At 35.4% G+C, this 24,441-nt stretch overlaps 1 protein-coding gene across 1 annotated transcript in view; it reads right to left on the bottom strand.

Moving 5' to 3' along the window:
* Positions 1–12,536: 12,536 nt before the first annotated feature.
* Cabcoco1 (ciliary associated calcium binding coiled-coil 1) overlaps positions 12,537–24,441 on the bottom strand; it is a 103,544-nt gene continuing 91,639 nt past the window's right edge. Inside the window, exons 6-8 of the mRNA XM_076834995.1 lie at positions 19,183–19,305; positions 18,650–18,790; positions 12,537–12,775 (exon numbers count right to left, since the gene is read on the bottom strand). Coding sequence (XP_076691110.1) covers positions 12,701–12,775; positions 18,650–18,790; positions 19,183–19,305 — 339 coding nt within the window. The 3' untranslated portion in view covers positions 12,537–12,700. The remainder of the gene's footprint in view (positions 12,776–18,649; positions 18,791–19,182; positions 19,306–24,441) is intronic.

The following is a 24,441-nucleotide window of genomic DNA, read 5'->3' as shown; positions in this document are numbered from 1 at the left end:
AACCATTATTTCTCATAAGCTTAGATGTAGTTTCAAATATTTTTAATCAATTTTTAATCTTAATGCATATACATTTTATTTGGTCCTAACAACACAATACTAGTGTAATTATTGTTATCCACATTTTACAAATGAACAAAATAAGGCTTAGATAATTTAAATTGTGTTTATTAACAGAGCTGAAAGGGGAATCTCAGGATTGAATGGTTTCTAATTTTATAGACTCGGTCCTCCAAATAAATTTCACCATAAAACAAATTCTTAGTGGACACAAAATTTGGGTTCCCTATTGTGATTTGATAAATCTGTTTGTATTTTTTCAGCACTAAAAATATTTTCGGAGTATGATAATATTTTTAGTAACACTAATTTTTTAGTAATTTTGTTTTATAATATTTCAAAGTCTGAAAGCCTTTGCCCCTTTTCACTCTTCAGCTTTCTCATTGTTCTTCCCATTGGCTCATTATTCATGTGCATCTCAGACTAATATGGGCAGAGGCAAAAAAATATTTCCTGAGCTTTTCCATGGAATTGCATTTAAAATATACCATCTTTAATATGTTTGAACTTTACATCTAGCAAAATATCTTTTATAATAGTTTGATAATTTTCTTCAGATAGGTTTTTCACCTTATTGTCATGTCACATATTTTCTATGACTTGTTATTGTAAAGATTTGTCTGCTATATTTTCTAATCATTATTATTTTTTAGGAAATCTATTTTTAATATTTATTTTTTCATTTCACTTCTTATTGATTTTTTTAGAATACCTTTTCTCATGGGTTTTCAGTGTCAATCATCCTATCCACAAATAATAATGGTTTTAAGTTTGTGTTAATTACACTTCTCATTTCTACATGTTGTCTTATTGGAGTGGCAGGAAAAACAAAATATTATTGGTGAAAACAGTCAACCAGAGAGCATGTTTGTTTCCCATCTCCTCTTCCTCCCACAAAATATTCATGAAGAAGCAACTATGAGCCTGGTACTGTGCTAGAGCTTGGAGGTGGAGCACAGGAACAGTTCCATCACTCTGGAGTTAGATCCTGGACTGGATACAGGCAATTATATAATTAATTCAAATTACAACTCTTATCTGATTCTTAACTTTAATTGAGTTTCAGTTTTACCTAGTGTTTCAGTTTTATGCCATTTGAAGATATTCTTTTAACCTGTTATTTGTCTAAGGTCATTTTCTAGCTTAAGGAAAAAAAAGTCAGGAATATCTCTTGAGTTTTAAGAAAAGGCTTTTCAATGTTGCTTCCTTGAACATATTTTCTGGTCATTCATTTTATAATCCATGGGGTAATGTGACATGCCTGACATTGTGCCCTTGGTTTTGACCGAATCCTCCTAGAGCTACATGGTCGACATACTTATTTGCTGGGTGCTGTAAGCCAGCCAATGTATCTAATTTAGACTAGAAGCTTCTTCAGAACAAGAACCTTTACTGAGAAGCTCTTTGTGCTTCTCTGGATTGAAATAGGGAATACCTCACTGCCCAGGGAGGACAGGGTAAATCCTCAAGTTTCTGGTGAGTTGGTCCAGAAGATGGTGAGCAGGCAGTGACACAGAAGGCCATGGTATAGCACAACCTTTCAGAGCAGTGTTTATTTATTCTTATTGGGGGGAGGGGAAAAGTTAAACAGCATGTATGGAAAATACAGAAGATAAAATCTAGAACTCATCTCTATTCTCACCATCAAGAAATAGCCTCTGTTTTATTTGACTGCCTTGTCTTTGCCCATCCATTTCCGTCCCCCAAACCATATCACATTAAATGACAAATTTTAACCTTTTTTTTTTTTTTTTTAAATTCTATCATTAACAGTGTCCCAGATCTATAATTGACTCATTATTTTGTTTTGTTTCCTCGGATTAATCCTGGCCCATGAGTTTTGATTTGCCATGTGCTGGAAATTAATCTGGCTGTTCATTTTGAAGTAGTTCTAACAACAACAACAACAACAACAACAACAAAAAGGAGCCTCTGAGGACACCTTGAGTGAAGACACTTAACTAAAGCTGAAATGGCCACCCTCGGTTGAATGAGTGATGAGCATGTCATCACAATTTCAGCAGAAAGGAGATGGTAATAAGTCAATATGAGGCCAGAACCTTAGAAGCTGAGTAAGTTTGCTTTAAAAAAAATCTCTCACTATTTTTCATAGACATGTTGGAATGAGTATTTTTAAACCACACCCAACACAGATAATAATCAGCCGCAGTAGCACAATCTTTGAAAAAGAAGAAAAGAATTATCTATACATGTTTCTTTGCATCTATGTGCTGTGTGCGTCTTTCTGTCTTTATGTAAATTTGGAAATGAAGAATGTGAGAAGATTAGGACATTCCAAGGTACAAAATAGTATGCAGGAAAGGTCACTTGGTGGAGCAGAAATGGCAGTTGCATACCTAATAGTCATTCCATCTCCTTTGCTAATAGGAACACAGTTTTGTTCAACCACTGGATGACAATGTTTTCAGGGCTGTTCCCCAGCCCCAGTTGCTGAATACTGACTCATCTAAATCACTTGTGATTATTCTACTTCCCTTGTTAGTTACTGCTTAAGGATTGGCCAGGTGACACAGTTCTGGCCTAAGGGACACAGAAGAAATTCTCTTGGTAGTTTTGGCAAACGTTTTCTTGCTCTTAAAAAAGAGAAACAAGGGGCTGGGGATGTGGCTCAAGTGGTAGCGCGCTCGCCTTGCATGCGTGCGGCCCGGGTTCGATTCTCAGCACCACGTACAAACAAAGATGTTGTGTCCGCCGGTAACTAAAAAATAAATATTAAAAAATTCTCTCCCTCTCTCACTCTCTCTTTAAAAAAAAAAAAAAAAAAAAAAAGAGAAACAAAAGAAGAAGAAAAAAAAAAAACTCCTAGATACTGAAAAAACCATTGATAGAAACATTGTGTTCTCCATGAGATTATTGAAGATCTGGACTTCACTTTATGTTTGATAATATATTTTATTTTTGTTAATGTTTGAGATATTTTGAATTTAAGATTTTGCTTACTTTCAGCCAAAAGCCTTCTATATGGTTTAGGTGGTCATTATAAAAAGTAAACAGACACCAGGTATGTTGAGGGAGGAAAACAAATTCTGTTTCTATTTCCAACTCTATCTATGCATTATTCCTTTTATTTTTCCCTACAAAACTGTCTACTATTTAAATCAGAATAATGCTTGAATATATACTTGTTTTTAGAACTGGATAGAGTTACTATCCATAAAAGCTAACATATTAATATTTGCTATTGTAAGGGCCTTAGTGAGGTTCCTGGAATAAGTACTTAGTAAATAATTTCTAGTGAATTAAGGAGTATATCAGCTGAAGAAATGGCCTTGACCTAAGGGAAAGAATATTAACAAATTGACAATTTGGGGTCTTTGTTATACTTTTCTTATATTAGAGAAATTATAATACCCTAGACATTAAAAAAAATTACAAGCCTCACATCAAGAAGTAAGTGTATAAGGTGTGTCCATGGGTAGAAAAATTTCCCTGGGAAAAATTCCTGAGTGTGTAACTGGTCACACTTGTGAGACACATTCAATTGTTTCATAGAATATGAAACAATTTTATAAGTTTAAGAGGGACTGTGGGCTTATGTAAAGTAAGAATAATTATCTCATATAATAAAACGACAAGCAGGCTCTTAATTAATGAACTTACCAGTTTTTCACATTGTAGACATTGATCCATCTGAGACATGTTACATAGGCCTAAGCACAGAAAGGTGTATCCATTGAGTTAATTAGGGCAGGATTTGGCTGTGATAGACTCAAGAATGGAGTGGCTCTGAGAAATGGTTTTATTTCTTGCTCTTCAGATAGTCAAGATATGTGTGTCCCAGGGGGATCCCAGGTGACAGTTTCTCTGTTATCTTCAGATTCACACTGTCTTCCCTGCCATGCAGCCCCCAGAAAGGGAGAAGAGACCATGGAGGTGGTAATGTGTAGTCTTGAGCAATGCCCTTCTGAGGGCACATTTCACTCTGTCCACTTTCCATGGGTTGGGATTTAGTTACATGATCACATCTATCTGTGAAGGAATCGCTTGAGATTAGCAAAAATTCTGAAACAGAAGACACTGAGGAAGCCCTCATGAGTATAAGCATGTTTGAATTTAGGAGGAATGGGAGAATGGGTTTTGAGGGGCTTCAATGCATATGTGGTATTATAGCAGGAGCCTCAGACTGTAGAATTATCCGATATCCTCCTTGGTTTCTTCTGTTCTCTCCACTGCAATTAGAGTCATCCTCGAATAGTGGAAATGTGTCTGTCCCTCACCAACCATCACCACATCTCTGCTTAAAACATTTCAGCAACTCCTCATTGTATGGAGAACAAAGATCTGACTTTTATCCTGATCCACAGGGCTCTGCACCATCTCATCTCCACTTACCTGTTCCTCTTCAATTTCTCACAATGCTCCAGCCATAGCCTCTCAAGTCTACATTCCACATTTTATTTCCATAGGGATTTTTCACTTACTGTTCCCTTTAAATAGGATGCTTTCCTTTTATCTGTTTAGTTCCTATTCACCCATGAAGTGTGACTCTCCCAGTGGAAACTTCCTTGACTTGGTCAAATTCCTTTAGGTAGATGGTAATAGCAAGAATATACCTCTTTTCATATCAACTGTTGTAGTTTTTTTAAAAAGTAATTATTGGTGTGATTAATTAAGATTCACCTTTACCAATAGACTTTAAACCCTGTGAGGCAGTGGTTATATCTGCTCTTGCTAATGTATGCTTAGCATAAATTCTGACACACACACAAGACACTGAGGAAAGACTCATGAATATAAGCATGTTTGAATAAATGAATAATGCCTGAAGATCTGGAATCTAGTTTGAACCTCGTCACAATTATTCATGTTGTCACAGCCCTTTTCATTTCTGGGCCTCAGGTTCTTCATCATGAAAGGGTTGAACTAGATGTTGTTGAGGACTTTCAACATCATGGTCCTATGATCCTACTTCAAATTGAATCCTGTGGGTCATTACTTTATTTAATTACTCAGTTATGTTTCCTAAGCAGATGTAGCAATTACCCAGTCTGGCAAAGTGGACTGAGGTCACATTTTATTCTTTCGTTTTGAGTTTTTGACTACTATAGTTTCATTGCAAACTTTTAACCCCATACTAATCCACAGCTTCTAATTAAAGCTGAAAAGGAGATTGATTCAAATTGATATTTTATTGTTTGTTGTAAGGGGTTAACTTCCATGTGGAGTTGAGAGATGAGTATAGGTTGAGCATCCCTAATCTCAAATTCTGAACTTTAAAATGCTTCAGAACCTGAATTTTTTTGATTACTGACAGGATGTCCCAAATGAGAAATTCCATATGACCTGACCTCATGTGATGAGTCACAGTTAAAATTATCCTCAGCCTAGCGGGGCACGGTGGCACATGTCTATAGTCCCAGTGGCTTGGGAGGTTGAGACAGGAGGATTGCAAGTTCAAAGCCAGCCTCAGCAAAAGCAAGGCACTAAGCAACACAATGAGACTCTGTCTGTAAATAAAATGCAAAATAGGGCTCAGACGTGGCTCCATGGTTGAGTGCCCCTGAGTTCAATCCCTGGTACCTAATATATATATCCTATAATGGGTAAGATCTATATGAAACAAAAATGAATTTTGTGTTTAGACATGGGTCCAATACCCAAGATATCTCATTATACATATGACACTATTCCAAAATTTGAAAAAGTCCAAAATCCAAAACACTTCTGGTCCCAGGCATTTTGGATAAGGGATACTCAATCTATAAATAAATACATAAGTAACCCTTATCTTAAAAGTACTATGGTACTTTTATTCTAGTTTAATTTAGGCTATGGTTTTTATGAAGGCCATGTATTGACAATGCGTTAATAAAAAATGTCATTAGTATAAGAATGGGGCTATTTCTCTTCTCCTTTGGATTTTGAGCTTAATATTCACTAAAAAGATTAATTTCCAGGTTATTTTAACCTTGTTTATGGTGATAGGATAGCAGGTAATGATCTAATCATTACTGAGCCTGATTTTCAGGAGCTAAATGGCATTTATGCTTCCCATGTTATATAAGATAAGGACTGCTTATGTAGAGCAGTATTAGCAGGATCCACAGGATATTTATTTTATTGTGAGCAGCTTGACAGACTGGGGCTATTCCATACATGGATGATCTCTTCACCTAAGATTGGCTAGTAGACTATTTTATCTGTACATGTTGCAGAGAGTTAGGTGCTAAAATAAATAAACATACTGTTTTTATGAAAAACAGAAGGTTTCAAATTTAGAATGTCTCAAATTTTAAAACAGAATGAAGTCTGTAATCACCTCTTATTGCATTTTTTTATTTTATACGTTTGTGGTATTGGGAATAAAGTCCTCATATATGCTAAGCAATTGCTCTACCACTGAGGCATACCCACAGCCCTGTAATTACCTCTTTAAAATAGGATTTGTTTATCATCATCTTCCTCTTTCTGAGCATTTCCCCCCTCATTTGCAAGATGACTATCTCTGATTTTTCATGTGACATTTAGAAGGGAGGGTCATTTCATTAATGGCAAAATATGACTGTGGGCATCTTTCTTTCTAATTAATTTTATTTTGACCAAGATTCTGTTTTTCTTTAATTAATTAATAGGTTTTGTTTTTTTTAGAACAGTTTTAGATTTATGGAAAAACTCAAAAGATATTATAGACTCATACTGTTCTCTTCCCTCAATTTTCCCACATTATTACTAATTATTGCTAGTCTCATATTAGTATGGTACATTTGCATCAATTAATGAACTGATATTGAAACATTTTTTATTAGAGCTTATTATTTATTCATAGTGCTTTAGATTTGCCTTTTATGTTCCAGAATCTTATCCAGTATACCACATTCCGTCATGTGTAAGTTTATATTGGGGGGTAACATTTTCTCAGACTTCCTTATTTTTGATGATTTTACAGTGTTGAGAAATATCAGATAGATAGCGTGTGGCCCAATTGGAATTTGCTGAGGTTTTCTTGATGATTGGAGTTATGAATTTTGGAGAGGAAGATTACAAATATAAAGCACTACTTTCATGGATATTCACATGACTTATCACTATTGATGTGAACCTGATCACCCATCTGAGGTGTTTGGGTTCTTAACTATAATGCTCCTCTGCTACCCTTTCCATACCTTATTCTTTGGGAGGAAGTTTCTATGTGCAATCTACACATACGTGGGACTTGTGCATCTCCTCTGTGTAGTGCATAATTGATTTGGCATTCTTCAACAAGGGAGAAGATAGAGTCAAGATTCTTTTAAGTAGATGGGCTTATTTCAGTTTGGGGGTTATCTTGATAAGCATTTTGTGGTTATAATTCTGCATGTTCTTTTGAAAAAGCAGAGTAATAGGGTCATGCAATCATGGTGAAATAGAAAGAGCTCTACATTAGGAATAACAGGGTCTGAGTTTGCAAACCAGCCTGGTCAATTTCTAGGACCATGACGCTAGAATCCCTTTTCTCTGAGAGTTGCTTTGAGTGGCTAGAGGTTCTACATGGTAGGATACAGAAAGGCCTTTCTTGCTATTTTGCTGAACATACATTCCTTAACACATCCTCTGGTGGGCTCTCATATTTTTATCTCAGCTCAAAGTGTCTCCTTTGAAGGAGTTTTGAGAGCACTATAGGTAAATTAGCTTTCCTATATTCCTAACCCTTCTATTCCATGACTTTGTATTATTCATTTATATCATTTTTTGTTTTATTTTAAAAAATCACTCTATTCACTTATTTATCATCTGCCTCTAGATTACAAACTTCACTAATTCCATGAAGTTAAGGATCTTATTCATTTTATTTCATCCTAGTCCAAGAATGTATTCTGAATAAAATAAACTAGTTGAAAAATTCAAAAGGCCAACCAGGCATGATGGTACACACCTATAATCCCAGTAGCTTAGGAGGCTGAGGCAGGAGGATCACAAGTTCAAAGCCAGCCTCAGCAAAAGCAAAGCTCTAAGCAATTCCGTGAGACCATGTCTCCAAAATAAAATACAAAAATAGGACTGAGGATGTGGTTTAGTAATCAAGCGCTCCTGAGTTCAATCCTCAGGACTTTCCAACCCCCCGGAAAAAAAAAAAAAAACAAAAACACCGAAAAACAAAAAACAAAAATTTAAATGACCATTGGAGACATCTTCACTGAACATTATCGAAAGCTAAAAATGAAATTAAATACAAAAACACTCTTTAGTAACTCTGACAAAATATATTAAACTGATCTCAGTTACTGGTACTTCCATGACAAGGAAAAGGGATTCTCAAAGCAAACATGACTTTTTAGCATTCTCTTGTTGTTTGGGCATTTGTGAATTCCAACAAGATGGGATTATTTTGATGTAGACTCATTTTGCTTAGGAAACTAAATTAATAGGTATTTTGGCTGCCATGAAGGAGTTCTGCCTTCTTTTATTTAGTAAATTAATGTCCAGGGGAAAAAAAACGACTTTGATGTCCAGAAGAGGGACGTCTTCCTGAGACTCTGAAATGTGAGATGTCAGAAGTATTTCTCCTCTACGATGGCTGGGAAAAAGAGCACGTTTATTCTCTAGGGGAACTGAAGCATAATGAAATGCAATCTAAGAACATGCAAACTTATTATCTACCAGGATGGTTGAATGGTTCCAATCAAATGGAGGATAGAAATAGGGCTTTATATTTGGATTTTGGAAAAATGACTCCACAGTTATATTTAGGCGCAACAGTGCCTGCAAATACCTGAAATAGTGGCAGTCTGTGGTTTGTTCATAACATAATGAATATATTTGCTCTTTGAAACTTATCATGGGGGGCTAGGAATAAAGCTCCCCAAAGCATTACTACTATAGATGATAAGAAAAAGTCTGCCCTGGTCTCAGTGATAGGTAGGTATTATTTTTTAATTAGCTCTTCATAGGGCTTCCCAAAGACCACTCAGCATAGGTGGACCCTGTGACTTTAGGAAAGTCAAATTTTCCTTATTTCTCCACTTTTAAAAATTGCTAAAAGGGGTACTATATCTTAATTAGCAGGAGGAATCATTTTTATGAGGATATTCTCTTTTCCCAGGTCTTCATGGATAGAAATCCTGGACCAGAAAGATGAAATTTTTTAGAAATCCAACTTATGTCATTAAAACATATCAACTATTTCCCATTTATTTTTAGGTTAAAAACAAAAATCTGTAACATGGTCTGTGCATCTGTGAGACCTCTGGCTCTGGTCAATTGTGTAGCCTCAACTTGTATCCCAGGGACTTTATACATGTTTTTCTCTCTCTGGCTGAAATGCATCTTCTTTTACCTATCTCTGCTTAAATTCTATTTATCTTTCAGGCCACAGTCCAAATGTCAATACTTGCAGGAATTTTCCCTGACCTCTAACTAAACCAAGTTCCTTCATTCTATACTCTCATAACTCTCTGAAGCATATCTTTGTCACAGTTAGTATTAACTGTGACAGATTTTTATGACAGAGACTATGTCTGTTTCGCTCACCACTAAATGCCCAAGCATATAAGAGGTGTTTAATAACTATATGATATAGGAATGAGTGAATGGAATTGGGTAATACAATCTGTGCTTGCCCAAATTTTTAAATACTTAACTATGCTGATGACATAAGCAAGTTTGTACCCTTAATATAACTAATAAGGAAAAAGAAAGATCAGTTTCATTTTATTTCATGTTTAATAAAAAACGGATAGATGAAGAACACATTTAGGCATGTGTATAGTCATATAGGCTCAGGTTCAAAATCTGATTCTACCACTTACTAACTGTATGTTCAAGGGAAATTTACTTAAAATGTCTCTGTATTCCAGCTTTATGATCTATAAAATAGGTCAGTTGGGTTTAAGGCACTGACCCACCAATTATTAGTTGTGTAACTTGGTTTAAGTTAATAATATGCCTAAACTTTAGTTTCTATCAAGATAAAATGAGGCCAACAATATCTATATCTGTCTGTCTTTCATGGCCATGAGGATGATTAAATGTGTGTGTGTGTGTTTGTGTGTGTATTTACTTATAAAAATATTAAAAAGTGCCTAATCCATCTGAGTAAAACAATAGAAATAAATTAAAACAATAATATGAAATAATTTTCTATCTATTAGTATGACAAAGATAAAAAATTGGCTAATATATGTTCTTGGTGACAATGTTGAGACAGACACATTCACATATGCCGTTGGTGGGTGTACAAACTGGTGAAATATTTGACCATATTTATCAAAATCCAAAATGCACACACAATTTGTTCTAGATATTCCTTTTCTAGAACTTCACACAAAGGGACAGACACAAATATTCACAAAGATATATGCACAAGGATGGCAATGCAGCACTGTGACAACAGAGTCCTGGAAATAATTTTTAAAAAATTCATCAACAGGACCTGTTTAAAAAGTGAGGGCATTTGTAAAATGAAATATATATTCATTAAAATGAACTGATACAGGGAATTATCTCCAAGTTGCATTATTTGATGAACAATCTAAAGAGCAATGCAAATTGTGTTTAAAAAGACCACTTACACAAACATCCAATTGTTTGGGCAAACAATACTTTTCTAAGTATTTGATGAAAGCTGTGGTTGCCTCTGGGGAGAAGAATGTGGGTACCTAGGGAGAGATTTATTTTTCATTATTGTATGTGTTGAATTTTTTAAATTTTACAAATGTTACTTTATCAATTCAGTATTAATTGAAAAGCTTAGAGAATGTGAATTAAAATTTCTGGCTGCTACTACTATGATTGCTTTTCTTCCTATTATTATTAGGTCTTAAATTTGAACTGTGGCAGAGGTATCTGGTGAAAGGTGTAGGGCAGCAGAGGGGCAGAGTGGTAACTGTGGGATGACCTCAGAAGAGTGGGAGGATTTTCCCATCCACAGGTGCCAGGAAAGAGGCAGAGGAAGCTGGGATTTCAGGGAGAGAGGTGGATCCAACTCTTGGACAATAGGTGTTAGGGAGGAGCGGTGGAGGTGTGCATTCATAAGAGGTAGCAGAAACAATAAAAGTCCTTTAATATGAATTCATTGAATCCTCCTAAGTATTGTCTCCATTTAATTGATGAGCAAACAGAGTTTGAGTAGCCTTCCCAGGGTCATATACCAGCCATGGCAAAGCCAGCATCAGATCTGAGGACTCAGTACAGAAGCTCAGCTTCGGGTGTATTTGGAATATATTGTCTCTATGTAGTGTTTATTTTTGATTTGGTTTTAGACTCCTGGTTTCCTTGCTCAAATAAACAGTCTTTATTAGAAGTTCAGGTCCACTCTGTGCCAATGATTGCCTTTGAAGCTGTGCTTGGTGATTTCTAGAAGCTTTATTCCCTGTTTGCGGTTACCCCAGTTTCACTGCTTTCCCAGGAGAAAAGACTGCTGAGAGAATCTAGACTTAGGAGCCCTCCTAATGGTCTCCTACAGCCCTTAAAGTTTTCATTCAGGAAGGACAGGTCAGGGAAGAAACACATCTCTAGTCACCCAGCCTTGGAGCTGAATGAATAATAAACATGGTTTATGACTATGCTTACTATACTTACTCAGTATAGTTAGAAAATGACCCAAAGCTGCCAGGTCTGTTTCTGTCCCAGATGAATATATTTGGGGCAGTTCCTTTGATACCAATGGAAAAGGCAAGGGTATCGCCCATATTCAACCAAGTGCCACCCAGACGCATTTGGAAAATTTTGAGAAATCACCCTCTCCTAGCCACATTCTGCCCTCATTCCAGAATACTCTGAAGTCCAAAAACTTTGGAAGGGGGTTAGACAGTAATTAATTAGTCTAACTAGGGAAAATCACTGGGCTCATGGCTATTTTTATTTTGAAATTTTATGTTCAAAAGGGTATTTAAAGACGTGAGATATTGTTCAATTATTGCACTGCAATAAAATGGTTAATTTTAGGAGCTGTGTGAGTTTGATTTGTATTTAAGATTTTTACAATCTATATATAGGTTGGTCTTTAATAACCGTTTATACATTGCTTCTTTTTATATAGGTCATGTATTCTCCAGGGAGAGTAACAAGATTAGAAATAACAAATACAGTGCAGAATAAATTAAAATGCTTCAAACTGCATTATATAATTTCAGAAAATTGGTTTCACACTGAAACGTTTAAATAAGAAAACCAAATGATTTAAGTAAAAAAAAATATCCCTTCATATATACATTTGAATTGTCATTGTTTGGCAAGTTTTGTCTTCGACTGTGTGGTACTGAAATCTTTTCACAGTACTCCAGTAATGTGACAGTTCATTTGGATCAATATGGATAAAATTATTATTATTTTTCTTTATTTCTGGCTATTTAGAAATGTTGGCGTCATTCTTATTGAAGATGAAAAGATGAATAGTGTTTATTAGTCAAAAAGTCAAAGGACTATCATAAAAGTAATTATATTTTTATATATAATTGCTCCAAACTCTTGTACACAAAACACTTTCATTACATGCAGTGCAATAAATTCAGAGGTTGTTATGGGATAGGAGATGGCAAAATTGGGGCCAATACTATTCTAATTACTTAGGATAGTAAAAAGTGGGGCTTGGTTTTCCTTTCACAACTAAATGAAGGAGATGTGATGCTTGAGAGAATCTATTATTCTGGCTTGTTTTGTTTGTTTCTGTGAAGTTTAGCATCACTCTTCTTGTTCTGAGTCCTCAGGCCTTTTTCAATTTTTCTATTCGTGTATTAAAGGCCTCTTCCTGTATTTGCAGCTTTTCGTTTATCTCGGTCTGTGAAGACAATCATAAAAAAGTGGTTATGATGGAGCTATCTTTCGCTGCACATTGTCTTTGTGGTTTTGACATACTATAGTGCCTAAAGACAGACATTATCCCTCACACACCTTCCTGTTTTGCAGACATAGCCGTGTTTCAGCCTGTAGTGATGTGATAACACTTTATCATATTTCTCTGCACATTCCCAATGTATAGCATGTCTACTATGAACAGGAAGTGGTATTTGGACAGCCATTTTTCACATAGCCTTGTGTTGGAAGATAGGATAATTTATCTGTATTTTCAGACAGACTTTACCAATAAGCACGGAATCAGAATAACTGCTTTGGGCTCAGTTATTGCAATGTTGTTGGTCCCTCCACCCCTTTGCAATGAATGTTTTTGTCTTCTGTGTAATGCATTCTAAATAGGATCCCAGAAAGCTTCTGTTGTGAAATAACTACACAAATAATCTCACAATTAGAACAATTCTCATAATTAAGAGTATTCATCATACATTATAACTCTTGGAATGATGCCACTTTGTGGTATATTTTTGGTAGAAAAAAGTACACAGTAGCTGACAGGTTTTAGTGATTGCTACAGCTGTGATAGCATTTAGCCTCTGGCAGTGATATTCTGTGGACTAACATTGCTACCTGCACAATTCCAGAAATACTTACACATTATCTGAACATTAGTAGCCCTGGAAATGTCTCCTTTTATCACAATGGATAATAAAATTACATACAGAGAGACCAGTGTTTGTCGACATGACAAAATTGGTGTTTTTGTTGCTGTTTGGTGATTTTAAAATATCTATGAGTGTATGAAAGAGTAGTTTGTGCAAATACATGTTAATAATTTCAAAGTTTAGTGTATATATATATATATATATAAATATATTTATAACATAATTTGAAGTCTTTAGGGTAATTGTATTTTGAGAAACTTTTTTTTTTTTTTTGAAGAAATCTGGAAGCTGGGGATGTAGCTTGATGGTAGAGTGCTTGCCTAGCATGTTTGAGGCCCTGGGTTCAATCCCCAGAAAATTTTTTAAAAAAGCAAGAACTAGATAGAAAAAAATTAAATATCAAAACTAGTTTAGGCACTTATATAATTTTTGTATTTATTCACCTATTTATTTAGTTTTAAGAGTGTAACTATAATATATCTGAAATGGCTATCTTATTTGATGAGATTTTGCTTTTCCTTCATAGGATGACTTGCTATTTCTGACAAGATTACTTTGATGTCAACAATTCAAGATTCAGAATTAACATGAAGATCAGTCTTTCTCGGTTTAAGTTTTTTAAGCTCTGGGATCAAGATTTGGACTCTGCTGTCTTATCTTTTCCTTTATTAGTGGTTGCATAGAAGAGGAAAGGAATGATCCTTCAAGTTACAAGGGAACTCTTATTTTTCAGGATTCACTAAATCTCCTCATGCATAATTTCAGTAGAGTTGAAGGGAACATTAGTCTATCAGTGGGGAGACCTAGGTACTAGTTTAGATATGTAACACTGAGCAAGTCATTTAACCACTCTGGCTATTAGTCCTTTTGTGAAAAATTAGGTAGGAGAATAAGTTTTATTGACATTTTATCCTAGCTTTAAATTCGTGATTCCAACTCCCATTTTTGTGATATACTTCACAAATGGCACATGTCATTGATATCTTGTTATAAAATATTTTAAACATTTGTTACTCCCACTTCATTAACGTAAATTTGTGGGACAGAACATATTGGATCATGTAGGGGTTGAAATGGTTTGAAGAAAAAATCTTGTCACAATTCCAAAAGAATAGTAAGGGTGGGCTGGGGATGTGGCTCAAGCGGTAGCGCGCTCGCCTGGCATGCGTGCGGCCTGGGTTCGATCCTCAGCACCACATACAAACAAAGATGTTGTGTACACCGAAAACTGAAAAATAAATATTGAAATTCTCTCTTTCCTCCCTCCCTCTCTCTCTCTCTAAAAAAAAAAAAAAAAAAAAAAAGAATAGTAAGGATTTTTCCACCCAAGCAGTTCATTCTTTGCACTTTCATTAATGTTCTATGCCCACCAATAATCTCAGACAAGTACAAGTCAACATTCAATGTAAGATGGACTGTCTTCTACCAGCTTCTTTTTCACTACCTCACCTACAGCTTTTTTCAGGTATTTCAATGAGACAGACTTTACCAAAACAAGTATAGACTTTGGGGAAAAGATTCATGAAGGTGCACCTGTCAGAGTGGTACACTACCTGGAGAGTAACCTTTAAGATCTCCAGACCTTGGTGATCAGTACTAGTATCATAAGTTTGGGCATAACCAGCAGAACCAGGATCAAAAGATTCCATGTCAGGTCAAGGACAGGCTTTCATTGGTCTGCCATGTTTCCTTGTTATTTCTCAGTACACTGATAAACAGATAGCTATCCCACAACCACTAGGGTTGGGTCTGGTTCTGTTTCCTTTAGGAAAGAATGTACAACCCATGACCTCAGTTCAACAGTCTTTGGCCCCTACATTTTGGTTTGGATTTTTGCTGTCCCCCAAAAGCTCAATGTGAGATAATGCAAGAATGTTCAGAGATGAAATGATTAGATGATTAGAGAGATTTTGAGATCACAATCCACTGATGAGGTTACAGCTAATCAGTGGAACCATCCACTTGAACGGATTAACTGTAGGCAGGTAGGGCATGGTTGGAAGAAGTAGGTTACTGGGGATGTGCCTTTGAGGTTATATTTTGTCCCTGCTGAGCAGAGCTTTCTCTGTTTTCTGGATCATGAACTGAGGAGGTTCCCTCTGCCATACTCCATGATATTCTGCCTCAGCTGGGGCCCAGAGTTAAGTAGTTGGCTCATCATGGACTGAACCTCTAAAATCATGAGCCAAAATGAGCTTTTACTCCTCTATGTTGTTCCAGTCAGGTCTATTAGTCATAGCAATACAAAGCTAACTAAAAAAACTACTTTCAGGTGATCTCACTCAACTTTCCTAACCTGGAAAATTCAAAGTTGACCTAAAGATGTCCTTAGACATTTTAAGAAATACTTAAGTGTGGCAGACTTCCCTCAAGGTTTTATGTTATTTTACCCTATTGCTAAGACAGGGCCAACAGCCAACATTCAATGTAAGAATTTAGTGTTAGCATTCATATTTCTCTGAAATGTAATTCTTTAAATATATTAAAGTTTACTCCATTGGGTGTAATTTTTATTATATAACTCAGGGCCAAAATAATTTCATTTTGAATGTATCTTTAAAATTAAAGTACCTAAACTATGTAGGCTTAAAATGTTTGCTCTATTCAGTATTATTTTAATTAAGATCTGAGGGCCAAGATAACTTATTCTTAATAAATCTCTAAAACCATAAAGTGAGTCAATGGGAAAATAAGTGGATCAACATAAAAAAGTAAAGACTCATGCTACATTTTCCGAAATTTATATATTATAGAAGATGAATTTTATTTGTTACCATACTAGAGAATAAGCTCTGAAAAAAACTGTGTTAAATACATGAGTTCTCTACTGCCTTTTTCTGCAAATACTATAAAAACAGTATGAATTTTAAGTAAAGATGGAGAAAAAAATCATGGGAAAATTGAAAACATCTTACAAGTAACAATTCACTAAATATTTGTACAGCAGGTTTGTTCAGAAAGGATATATAATATACACCAATCTTTGACACACAACTGCCTTTGGAAAGGGTTGTGGCAGTTTTCAGAACCAGGGGACACTGGAAGTCAAGTTTTAGAGGCAGAAAATAACTGACCTATCTGAAACAGAAGGAGAAATTTAGGTGAGCAAAAGGTAATTACCCAACTTGGAATTTGACCAAGACACAAGTATAAACATTGAAAAAGTATCACCCCACAAGTGTATTAAAATCCAAACTATTCTGGCCATGATATTAAATATTATGTGGTTTTTGTGGATAATATTGGAATTAGGACTAGAATCCAGCTCCCATTCAGGATCTTTCATCAGTTGTCGACCTTGGAAACTCTAAGGACAAATGACTTAATCTTTCTGTGCCTCATTTTCTATTTTACCTGGTCAAATGCCCTTTTCACCTACATTGAGTTTATAAGGATTACTGAGAGAAAATACATAAAGGGGTTAGCTATCTTGAGACATTGTATAAATCCACATCATCCTGCCATTTCATTGAAAAATTGGCACTAATTTGGCCCATGCTGACATCCACAGATCCACTTATTATGGAAATAATCCTGGTACCTGAAGGAGCTGCATCTCTCTCCTCTGGTCCAGATTCTCTCTGTGCCTACTTACATTTAGGTGAGCAAGCTAATGAACTTCTGGATGGCTTCAGGCCAATGGGAAGATAATGTGCATATACAGCAATCGTATTCTTTCTGTTACAGAGTAGAGGTATAAATGCCCCAGACTCTAATATTGAAAAAAATGTCAGCAAATAGTTAAAAACATACTGTTCACAACATGGAACATGACCTTGGTAAAGATGTTTTCAATTTTTGGAGGCTGCAAACAATTCTATTGCTTTCTAGTAGTTTCTCAGCAATAGTTTCAGAGCCGCAGGATTGCAAAGGAGCCCAGGGCCATGATTATACATAAACTATATTTAGATGAAATGTTATCAAATCTAAAGAGGAGATATGTTCTGAACTCAGCTTAATTCAACTGCACTCTGCCCTTGCACACAGTAACCAGTTATTACATTCATGGGGTTGTTAACAATAAAGCTTTGTGTAAAACGTGTTCTTCCACTATTTCTGGTAAACACTAAACACCCCTTATTAAGCTGAGGACTTTGGCTGATTCTGTTGGCACCAAATCATTAAATGTTCGTGTAAATAGTGCAATAACATTTGATGATTAAACAAGTAACAAAGTATGCTTATGCCAAGCTAATCTTTTGCTCTTTTTAAATTAGTTGTTAATACTGTGTACTTTTTATATATGGCATCAAGTTCAGATAACAACTAAGTCTTTCCCTGAGATGCATTAGTATTTTAAATATGCACTGTGTTGTCCTGCTGACTTATGGCCATTTCTAAGAAATTGCAAATTCACTCAAAAATATGCAATTTACTTATTTAATCGTGTGGCCTGGAGAATTATGTGAATTCCTGTAAATCTTTAATGTTAGGTAGAAATGGTTGTTTGTTGGGGCAGAATTAGAAAGAACTAAGCATAAAGCTAAGCTGGCTGATCACTGTGGCTTCTGGGATATTGTAGCTGTTAATACCATTTTCATGTAACTGTTGGTATAAATAATACTAGTGATATGTGAAAAGAAACAAACTATCTGAGAGGGATTTTAAAGACATTTTAGAAAGCTGGTGAGAAGACTTAGTTAAGAATGATGATTTGATCTTCAGTGTATACTATTTAGAAATGTACAATTACTCTTGCATATGCAATGTTTACAGTGTAGCAATGCTCAGAGTTTTTTTTTGTTGTTGTTAGAGAGAGAGAGAGAGAGAGAGAGAGAGAGAGAGAGAGAGAGAGGGAGAGAGAATTTTTTAATATTTATTTTGTTTTAGTTTTCGGCAGACACAACATCTTTGTTTGTATGTGGTGCTGAGGATCAAACCCGGGCCGCACACATGCCAGGCGAGTGTGCTACCACTTGAGCCACATCCCCAGCCCAATGCTCAGAGTTTTTACCTTTCTTTTAAATTTCCATGTTGAATGATTTTGCAAACTGACAACCCACACCATAATAGATGCTATAGGCAAATCTATGTTGTGATCTTGTTGACTTAACTGAGAATTATGTGCAGATGTTCAATTGAATGCCATCATAAGTATTACTCTTGATGGCACAGTATTGACAGGGTTTACAGATGCTGAGTTTGACTAATTAATCAATAATAAGGTAATTAAATATACTATTAATACTGAGTACCTGAATGCCTTTTAAAATGTCTTCTGTGACTTGAGCCAGGACTGATTTTACATCTTCAATGGTGAAGCCAACTAAAGGATCCATGTCTGAAGTGTCAGATTCTGACTGGGAGTGCTCAGGGCCTTGTTCTTGATCCAACCCCTAGAATATTGAAAGCAAATAACATTGAAGAGATTTCTAGAGTATTCTGAGATTTATATAGAGCCTTAAGCTTCGATTGGGTGATATTCTATCAGGAATGATGTTTTGATTTGACATTATTCTGCATTTTCATTATTCATGGGGGATTACAGCAGATCCAGTCATGGTACCAAGTGGTATCCACTTTTGGGAAAGTGAAGATAGAGATTAAGGAACAAAGGGTGGAAGATTTTAATATTGCCCAAACACAGTCACTTGGCCCATCTTTGAATTGCTATAAGGAATATTTATGTCTGGCTGAGAAAAATCAGAGGCCAAGAAAATGGAAGAACATTTGTTCTTTCTCCCTGATCCCTGAGGTAGGGTGAATGAAAAGACAAAAGGGAACCTACCTTCATTTCCATATCTGAGGTTGAGGGTGGCTCTATGAATGTTGAATGAATATCAAATGAGATTCCTTCTACCAGAGGCTCTGGGAACGGGTGGACTGAAGTCTTGACAACCTCTATCACTTGCTGGAGAGGAAGAGAAGAGCTAAAGTATGACAGTCTTCAGTGAATGACAACAATTTCAGCCAGTTCCCTTATGTATCTGCCATACTTCCAAGTCTGGTATATTTTAAGTGCTTATCGCTTCTAATTTTTTTCTTTCTTTCTTTCTTTATTTTTTGTACCAGATTTTGATCCCAGGGGCACTTAACCACTAAGCCATATCCCCAGCGCTTTTTAATATTTTATGTAGAGACAGGGCCTCACTGAGTTACTTAGGGCCTTGCTCAGTTGCTGAGGCTGACTTTGAACTCACAATCCTCCTGCCTCAGACTCCAGAGCCAATGGGATTACAGGTATGTACCACTGTGACCGGTTCTTCTGCATTTTTGATGCCACTGCCCTCTTGGTTATTTGTTGCCTTTTGAACTCCATCTCTCTCAACTACTGTCAACTGGTATTTTCTTTTCCCATTCTTTTTCTACACACAATGGTATAGAATTTCATATTGTATTGCTTTGGCCTTTGTCTCAAGCCTCAGCCCCTTACTCCTGCCTACAAGCTCTCTGTAGGTAGAGAACCAAGTTTTAGAGCCCATGTATATCTTCTCCAGTGCTTATTACATTCAGTAACAGCCTGATGGTGATTGATATTACTCAGCAGAATGAAGCTGTTCTTGTGGGGAGCATTGGAGTAGCCATCAAGAACCTGGAGACCACTGCTGGAAAGATTAATATGTAAAGCCAGAAAGATTTAGTGAAACATAGAGGGCAGGACAAGATTTCACCAACATCAGCTGACAACTCTTTAGCAAGAGTGTGTCAGTGGGAGGGAGCCTGATAGTCACCATTAAAAGGGAAGAAAAGGAGAGTCAGCTTTGGCAGTGCCTAACCTACCAGGACTTGAAGAGCAAGAGGAGATGAAGTACTAGCATCTGTTCTTTATGTTCTGATTCCATGTTTAACATGCAGCATTTTGACCATAATTTGATTTCCCACCTCAATTGATCTGTGAAGACATGCCCACTTGAGTGTTTTGGTTTTTATGCCTTTTACACACCTCACTGTAAATCAAGAAATGGTTCTAGTTTATATGGTAAATTCTCATGAGCTTGTGAGTGCAGTTCTGAGAAGTACCTCACTGTATGCTGACAAGTTTGAAGACAAAACTTTGAGAATATATGAATTCACCAAATAATTACCATTTTCTGGTGCTCAGAAAAAATCATGAAATATTTTATGTTCATTTATAAATTCACAATATTTCAAATAAACTTATATGTTATGTTTCATCATTTAAATATTAATATTTTATTTATAAAAGTTTCAGAATGTACTGGAAATGAAGTTATTTCTTGGCCGTACCAATTTGTAGGTATTTTGCAATACATTTATTTGTATTATTAATTTTAACTTGAGTTTATAGGAAGTGGCCGCTTAATGTCATCAAATGGAAGCACTGAAGTCTCCTAACTTTATAGGCACTGAGATTTGGAAATGAAGAGGTTAAACGATTGGTCTAAGGTCAAATACTTATTCAGTGATAGGGCTGGGACTTAAACCCTGGTGTATTGACCCCTTGGCCTATGCAGTTTTCAGTAAACAGCATCAGGTTGCCATACTTGGAAGTTATTGATATTATTAAGCACTTTAATTTTCATTCTGATTGTTAGGTGATGTCATTCCAGGTTGTTTATCTTAAGTTGACTAAATGTTAATCAAAACAGGATATTGAGAGGTGGCATATGTCTGTAATCCCATGGCTGGGGAGGCTGAGGCAAGAGGATCAAAAGTTAAGGGCCAGCCTTAGCAACTTAACAAGGCCCTGAGCCATTTAATAAGAACCTATCTCAAAATAAAAAATAGAAAGGGCTGGGGATGTGGCTCAGTGGTTAAGCACCCCGGGTTTGATTCCTGGTACCAAACAAACAAAAAACTCAGAATACTGAAAAAAAAAATTTAAGAATAGTTATTTTTTTCTCATCATATTCATAAAACCATTGCTTTTCTAAGTAGGTCATACAAAGGTTTCCATCTTCTCACAAAATTATTTGCACCTCTTTCTACCATTCTTGGTTTGTATCCTCCTACATCTTCTATTGCTCTTTATTTTCCCAAGCTAGGGAAAGGACACAGCTAGACACCTTTTAATGTCTTTAGAAATATTACAGGTAAAATAAACAAGCTGAATGTCGCAATCAGAAGCAATAGAAGATGACAAGGTATTTACTTAAGGGTGTAGACTTTAATATACAGTAAGAAACTGAAAGTTTGGGGTGCTAGGTTTGGTGGGTGAGTCATGAAAAGAAGAAAACTGGAGTTTATTGAATTTACTGCAGGCACATAGCTCTGCAAGGTGAAAATGTTTTCTTTTAATGAAGCAGAATTTTGTCTGCTATGATCATATTTGTCTTACTGCTTGCTATGTTTTTCTATTCACAGTTCAGGACTTTCTGCTAATGTGCCCTCCCCTGGTGAAGTTCTTAATAGATAGCCTCTCCATTCTGGTAACAACAGATTCTACCATCTGCCTTTTAGTGCCCCTTTCCCATCAGGTTATACACTTAAATGCAAATGGATATTTGAGTTCAAGTCTCTCATTTTATCCCTCATATCCCTGTGATCTAGATTTCTTTATACGGTTCATCTGAACTACTTGTCAGCTACCCAGTTTTCTGTTTTTTGGCATGTGTGTGCGTGTGTGTGTGCATGTGTGTGTGTGTGTGTGTGTGTGTGTACTAGGCACACACTTAGAAACTTGGCACTTCACAGCTCCACATCATCATTTCTTTGGTAGAGTGAAGCTCCCATTTATTCTGAGAAGCTCAAGTTCTAAATGACAGTGGGCTTTTCTTTTCCTTGTTTTTTTTATGAGTGCAGCTTATGTAACTATGAGATCAATTTAATTTGTGTACAAAAACCGGGGGTGAGAATTTCTTTTCTTCAGGCATTTTGCATACTATTGATAAACCAAACCACAGCTGTTTTTCTCTTTTTTGAAGAATTACATTTAGCAGTTAGTGAGTTACTATAAGGAAAAGAAATATCTCAATTTCAGTTGAAGGTAGAAATAAATTTTCATTAATAATAGGAAGTTAACTTTCAAATACATAGTGTGAAATAAACAATGCCCAAAAGCATCATGGTGATTTTTCCCCATTAAAAAATGGCAGACTTTTTTTTTAAACAAGTTTAGGGAAAATTAGAATCAATAATTGTGTGAGAACACAAAGCCAGCAAATATGGTTAAGAGAAACCGTCTGATGCAATACTTTCTTAAAAAAAAATACAATTAGGCCTTTGTATTTTTTTTTTTTAACAAAACCTCATGTTTTACAACATCACTGGTTCTGTAATAAAATCTATTTAAAACAGAGAGACATGGTCAGCTTTATTAAGTTAGATTTTTTGAAAGAACGTTATAATTTCCTCAAGTCTATGAATAGTTGAAGCAAATTAAATAAAGCTAGTTTTATAACTATTTTTATACATTCCTGTAGAATTGTAATTGTCTCATATTTTTTTTCCTCAAAAGTCTAATATGTTACCTCTTAAATCTGGAAAAATAAAAACAGAAAAAGGATCAAGCAAGTTTATTAAAAAAACACTCCTATTTGGTACCCTGACTTAGCAACCCCCACCTTTTCCATGAGAATAGCACCCATAATATTCAGATCAGGAAACAAAGGAAAGGACTTTAAGTGACTTGCCTGGGGCCTAATGCTGAGATTAAAAATCAGGAGTTTCTGATTATACACATATATCCATTTGGCCAAATGATTGGTTTTGCTTGACTTTCAAATACCCCCTAAATATTACTTTGAATGTAAAGCAATAAATGTGTTTCTCTTGCCATTTTGAATGCTTGCACACAAATGGATATAATAAAAACAATCATGTTGTTCCATGTGAATGCCATTTATATTTTTTCTGATAATGAGCAGAACATTTGAACCAAGGTGAGTACATTAAAATCTCTAATAAAGAAGAGAATAGATTTCTAAACAGAATAATGGACTGTTAAGTGAACATACGATAAATAACATCTACAGATGTGGTCACTAGAAAATTAGTTTTGCATAACTTACCAATATACATTTCCCCCAGATGTTATCTGTTATATGAAAATTAAGTTAGCTGTATTGTTCATTACGTGCACATTGCATTAGTGTTATTTAAGACAGTTTACAATCTGCACTTTAGTTGAATTGTACTATAGTATTTAAGGGATATCAAGAAAATGGCTTATTGGCACAGTTTAATATTCAAAAGTACAAAATTTCATTGTCAAACATCATTTATCTTTTTAAAAATGCAAGATCTTTATTTACAAGCCAAATGAAATTACTAGAAATCCTTTAAAAAATGTGTATATTCAATATGAATTGGATATCTACTATGAGAATAAATACTAAGAATTTTGACCTCCCTTGGAAATAAGTTCAGGTCAGTTTGGGTTTAAAAACCTACTTTTTGGAATTAGATTCTGCTTCTAGTGCTTACAGCGTCTGAATAGTATAAAGATTTTTATCTCAATGCTGTATTACTTCATGATTTCTTTTTCTATGTTATGTGTTAATATTACCAGGAATATGAGTTCAGATTTATTGCTTTCTTCAGTAATGCTTCTTTGGAGAAAGTGTAGGTGATTTGTTGGTAATGTTTGTACCACTAAAATCTATAATTAAGGTGGTACTTGTTACATTATTAAAATATATTATTAAATTATTTAACATATTAAAAAGGTCATTGAGATTACAACTTTCCAGTATTTTGAATGGCAGAAAGCAAGATAAGTCTGTTCAGTCCTTTTTGAGCCACCAGGCACACAGACAAAAAAGTGGATTTGCTTTGAAAAGACATTTGTTTGGAATTGTCAGAGGATGACTTCATATGTAAATCAGAACTTACTAAAATATGTCAAAGTTTCAAAAGCAAACTTTTATTGCCAACTTTCCCCACTATTAACTAAGTGAAAAAGGCACAAAAATTCCAGTAATATTTTAACTATTTTCCCCCTTGAAGAAAAACATTACTCATTTGCAAGTCTAATTAAGAAGTACTTGTGTGGTTCTGGAAATTTTTTAACAAAAAATTGTAACTCGTTGCCCACAATATACTGCACATAAAGTACCAACATATGAATGCCACCTGCAAAATGCAA

Source organism: Callospermophilus lateralis, chromosome 15 (assembly GCF_048772815.1).
Source record: "Callospermophilus lateralis isolate mCalLat2 chromosome 15, mCalLat2.hap1, whole genome shotgun sequence".
In the NCBI taxonomy this organism is placed as follows: Eukaryota; Metazoa; Chordata; class Mammalia; order Rodentia; family Sciuridae; genus Callospermophilus; species Callospermophilus lateralis.
This window is presented reverse-complemented; position numbering and strand designations above follow the sequence as displayed.